Genomic DNA, 5,141 nt, shown 5'->3' with positions numbered 1-5,141 from the left:
TGTATCAATTTAATCATGAACTTTCGTGAGTGTATCAATTTACATCATCATCTGGATTTCGTTCAACTAATATCGAGTATAACATATATTTTGAGTCAAGCAAACTTCTAAATTTCTATAAGTCAATTTAGACTATTTCATTACAATTACCTGTGAAAAGCATTGATTTTCAAATATGTGGAGATTTCTTCAAATATATTCAATTTTACAAAACGAACAATTAGAGAAACTGCACAGACAATTATCAAATAAAATAATGTCTAAAAGTCTATTGATTAATTTATAAAAGCTTAGACATTTAACCAATACAATTATAAGTTTCACACTAAATCTTTCTAGGTGGAACATAATGAATGATGCTAGTTATACTTACAATTTTTTCGAGTTTAAATTGATACAATTATTAATTTACAGTTTAAATTAATATATTCTCTCGAATTTAGAGCACAAGGTCATACTTTGGTGTAATCAAAATAATAGACCTGGATCGCAAACACAATTGGATTGCTTTTGATTACGTTGACTGAATATAATAATGTGTCACGTTCTACCGTTACTGCTACTGGTTGACCTTAACGGTAATGGTGAAAATTTCACAATTTTCATATTATGTGTAACGATAATGGTAACGGTAAAGGTAGTGGATCATACTTAATTTTCAATCACAATTAAATTGAAGATCTTTTATTTTTTAATCAGATTACACAATTTAATTACAAATCAACTAACCCACTTTTATGTTATGATTGAAGGATTACTATTAAAAGTGTAATCGTGGCCTAAATTGTATTTGAGAGTGACATCAAATAATTTCTCGAAGCTCTGGGGAGAGAGAGGAAGGAACTTTTTTGATTAGGTAAAAGCAATAGAAGAATTGCTTGGATGAAAGGTTTGCTTTGGACCATTACTTGTAAGTGCTTGAAATCCACACACACTTCTTTCTCTTTCTCTATAACAATCCTCACGGCGGAGAAAAACCCAACAAATTTTCGTCAAATCTCCATAACTCAGAGTAGGTCGAGAATATTTTATTTTTATTGTTTTTTTGGATGATTACGAAGATACTAATTTAGAGAGAAATTGAAGGAAGAATTTTGATAGGATCGATGGATAGCTTGCTTTGTGATGAATTGATTCAAGAAATTTTTCAAAAGCTGCCGTCGCCGTCGTCCTCCGCCGTGTCTCTAGTCTCGAAGCGGTGGCTCCGCCTCTACAGGACTTCCAAAACTGCCCTTTCTCTCCGCCTCTACAATTTATCCGTTTCATCTCTTTCATCTCTTCTCTCCCACTACCCTTTTTTATCTTCCCTTTCAATTCTCTCCGCCGATTCATCCGCCACGCCGGTAGCCACTCCCTCCGCTGAAATTTTATCCGAAATTCGCCGTTTCTGTACAAATCTCAAGGCTCTGAGATTCCTTGCCGGCCCTGTTTCTCTATCCTCCCTTGTTTCTCTCTCCTCTGCTTGTACCCACCTTGCTTCCCTGTCTATCAACATATATCGGCCGTTGAATTTCCGGTGGGTTGTTAATTTTCCGGGTTTGAAATGGCTTTCGGTCTCTGTTATCTCCGGCGAGGGTTTTGAAATTGAGGTGAATTCCGGCGATTGGGAGTGGGAGTCGGCAGAGGTGGAGGTGGAATTGGGGATTCAGAGCCTTTGTTTGTCCGGCCTCCGTGCTGGCGATTGGGGCGTCGGCTGGCTGTGGCGGAGCTGCAAGAATCTCCGGCAGTTACAGCTCCGCGGCTGTGAAACCGTCGGTGACGGCGGGTCGTTTTCGTCTTTCGTTGAGTGCTTGCCGGGACTCTGTGAGGTGGAGCTGCGAACTTGCCGGAGCATAGCCGACGGCGTTTTGATGAAATTGGCGGAGAATTGCCGGAATCTGACATCCCTTCTAGTTTACGACGGCGGCAGTCGAGAAGGTAGGTTGAATCATTATTATTATTATCTTTTTCTTTTTGCAAAGGAAATTACCATTGAAAAGTTTAGGTTTAAATTTTCCAAAAATGTTCTATTTGTCGCTAAAATTTTTAAACTCTCTGATTTAATTATTGAATTTTGAATATTATTTTATTTTAGTCCTTAAAATTTTAAAATAGTTAGTTTTAATCTTTGAATTTTTAAAATATTATATTGAGATTTTGTTTACTCTTTAATAAAATTGCGAAGTAATTTATATCTTTGAATGACTAGATAAGTTCGCTATACCAAAAGTCTAAAATTTCAATTTTGAATAAGGTGACAAAGCGGGAGATTTGAAAAGAAATTTTTACTTCAAAATTTTGGTCATTCGATATTTTAGCAGTGGTTATCAAAAAATATAAGCTACCTCTCACATATCTGTTGAAGAGTTAAATAATTTCAATAGTAGAGACTATAATGATTAGTTTAAAAAAGTTTAGGGACTAAAATGAAGGTTTTTTAAAATCTTAAAACGAAAATAGAACAAGATTCAAAGTTTGTGAACTAAAATAGAGTTCATACCAAAAGTTTATTATCATTTAGAGGGAGTCCATATTTTATTTAACACGATGTCATTTTAATTATGATTTTATATTTTGAATGGTTTGGCATATTTGTTTCCTACAAAATTTCTAAAAATGTTTTAGAATTTAGTGATCATGTGGTAGAAAACTTAAAAATCATTCCATAGCATATATGAATTTTGAGTTTGAAATTTTAAAATATAGAAATTTGATACGGTTGCATATTTAAATCACACACTTTATGATTTGTTAGAATAATATTGTAGATTAGATGAACTATATTAATTTTGATCTATTAAATTTTGTTAAAATAATTAAAACATAATCTATCTAATAATCGGAATAAATCTTATTTTTCTAGTAAAGTTGTAGATGTAGTAAATTCATTTATTTTTGTTAAACTAAAATATCCAACCATTTTTAACATAAATCATGTCTTCATTGTACTAAAAAAAACCACCTTTTGTTAACTTAATTAATAATTGTAAATATTATAATTAATAGTGTTTTATGGTTTTTCAATATATTATCCAACATATTTTGGACCATTATTTTTAAAGATATTTAATTCATAAAACTAAAATATTACCCACACTATTTTTAGCTTGGATTTTATTTTCCAAATTTATGTTTTTAAATCCCTAACCAAAACGGGACCTTTTTAAATATAAAAAATATTTCAAAAAATTTTAAAAGTACTTTTAAGAATTTTTTTTTTTTTTTTACTGTAAAATCTAAATATTTTTGAGATTTTTATATTTATAAGATTTTTTCTCAAACATACTCTTATTTTCAAATCATAAAGGTCTCCTTCAATTCCTCGGTCGCCAACAAAGAAATCTAGAGAATCTCGACCTGCGCCTGCCTCTCGACCTCAACAATGAGCATCTCGTCGCCATTGCCATGAACCTTCAAGATCTCTCGTCTCTCCGATTGCAGAGTTGTTGTCTCATCACTGGCGACGGTCTAAAAGCCATCGGTACCGCCCTCGGCTCTCGTCTCGAGGAGTTAGCATTAATTAACTGCGACGTCGTGGAGAGAGAATCCGGGTTGCTGGCCACCATGGGACAGAACTTGAAGCAATTGAAAAGTCTTGACCTATCTCACAATGAGACGTTGATGGACAAGGACTTCATCTCCATGATAATCTCTTGCAACTCCATTAAAGAGCTTAAGCTTAGGGGCTGCAAATGGCTGACTGGAGCTGCCATTTTTGCACTGTGGAAGAACTGCAAGGATTTGGAAACCATTGACATTGTCCAATGCCCTAAGATTCATTCCATTTCAGTGGAGCTTTATGCCATGAATTTGCCTAAATTGAGACAACTCAAGGTTGAAGATGACAAGATTTATGATATTGTGAGGAACTCGGCCTCGCGTCAATTCGTCGAAATTGTTGCTTGATTCGAAGAGGATATAATAAATGGTTCCTCGAAAAAGATGGAACATAGTAAATAAGAAAGATGATTCATAAATTGTACTATATTTTTTAATTCGACCATTGTGAAGTGGGGGATCGAATCGGATCGCTTTTTAAGATGATATTGATGTTTTATCGAAGTTATGCTCGAATTGGCCGTTAATGATTTGTGGTATATGTTGGAATATAAATTATATGCACGTTAATATTAAAAATTTGTATGTATGGAATAAATTAAATGTTTGATGTCTACTAGAAAATAAAATTGTACTTGCTTTGATCATAATTCAAAGTGTTGAATCCTGCAAAGTTCACGTGGGCCAAAATATATGTTTGCCATTTAAATGTGGTATATGGGTCATCAGATTAATTTAACTAAAATGACTGGATAATACGAGGATGAGCATAGTAGGTCGAAAAATTGAGCCGATTGATTGAAACCGACATTGATTGATCGGGTGATAGCAAATCGTTGGTCGGTTCGGTTTAAAGAAATAAAAAACTGACATGTGGTCGATCGAAGGGGTTGGTTTGGTTGGGTTGAGACTGACCGATCGATCGACTTTCATATTCTTTATATGCATATAGATAATTCTCAATTTCTCATTTTGAAGTGAGGTTCTTAATTTGTACTAAAAAATATATGATAGTAAATATCAAAAGACTCTCGCAACCCAAATTGACGAACTAAATTTCCAATGAGGAAAAGGAAGGTTCACAAATGAGTAATCTCAAACCCAAGTTTCTTAATGAAAAAATAAAAAATGAAGGCTCCGTTGGTTCCGTTCGATAACCATTTCGTTTTTTGTTTTTGAAAATTAAATCTATTTCCTCCCCATTTATTACAATGATTTGCATATTTTTCAAGTACAATGATTCAATTCTTAGCCAAATTCCAAAAACAAATACAAATTTTCAAGCCCCGCTTGGTAATCATTTTATTTATTTATTTTTAAATTAAGCCTATAGACACTACTTTAACCTCTAAATTTTCTCATTTGTTATTTATTTTTTTACTAATAGTTTAGAAAACTAGACTAAAATTTGAAAACTAAAAAAAGTAGCCCCGTTCGAAACCATTTTATTTTTTGTTCTTGTTTTTGAAAATTAAAGTTATAAACACTATTTTCACATCCAAATTTATTTCTTTATTATCTACTCGTCACTAATGATTTAAAAAACTAAGCCAAATTTTGAGGACTAAAAAAGCAACTTTCAAAAAGTTGTTTTGTTTTTTAAA

The 5,141-nt window shown here is 32.9% G+C and overlaps 1 protein-coding gene across 1 annotated transcript; it reads left to right on the top strand.

Annotated features, from left to right (window-relative positions):
• The first annotated feature begins 788 nt into the window (after positions 1 to 788).
• LOC120092005 (RNI-like superfamily protein) lies at positions 789 to 4,116 on the top strand. The gene is made up of 2 exons (XM_039050193.2): positions 789 to 1,917; positions 3,287 to 4,116. Exons 1-2 carry the CDS (start codon positions 1,107 to 1,109, stop codon positions 3,883 to 3,885), a joined length of 1,410 nt encoding a protein of 469 aa, XP_038906121.1. The 5' UTR covers positions 789 to 1,106; the 3' UTR covers positions 3,886 to 4,116.
• Positions 4,117 to 5,141: the final 1,025 nt, after the last annotated feature.

This window comes from Benincasa hispida, chromosome 11 (genome assembly GCF_027475165.1).
Source record: "Benincasa hispida cultivar pf3 chromosome 11, pf3_genome.v1.1, whole genome shotgun sequence".
NCBI classification, from domain to species: domain Eukaryota; kingdom Viridiplantae; phylum Streptophyta; class Magnoliopsida; order Cucurbitales; family Cucurbitaceae; genus Benincasa; species Benincasa hispida.
This window is presented reverse-complemented; position numbering and strand designations above follow the sequence as displayed.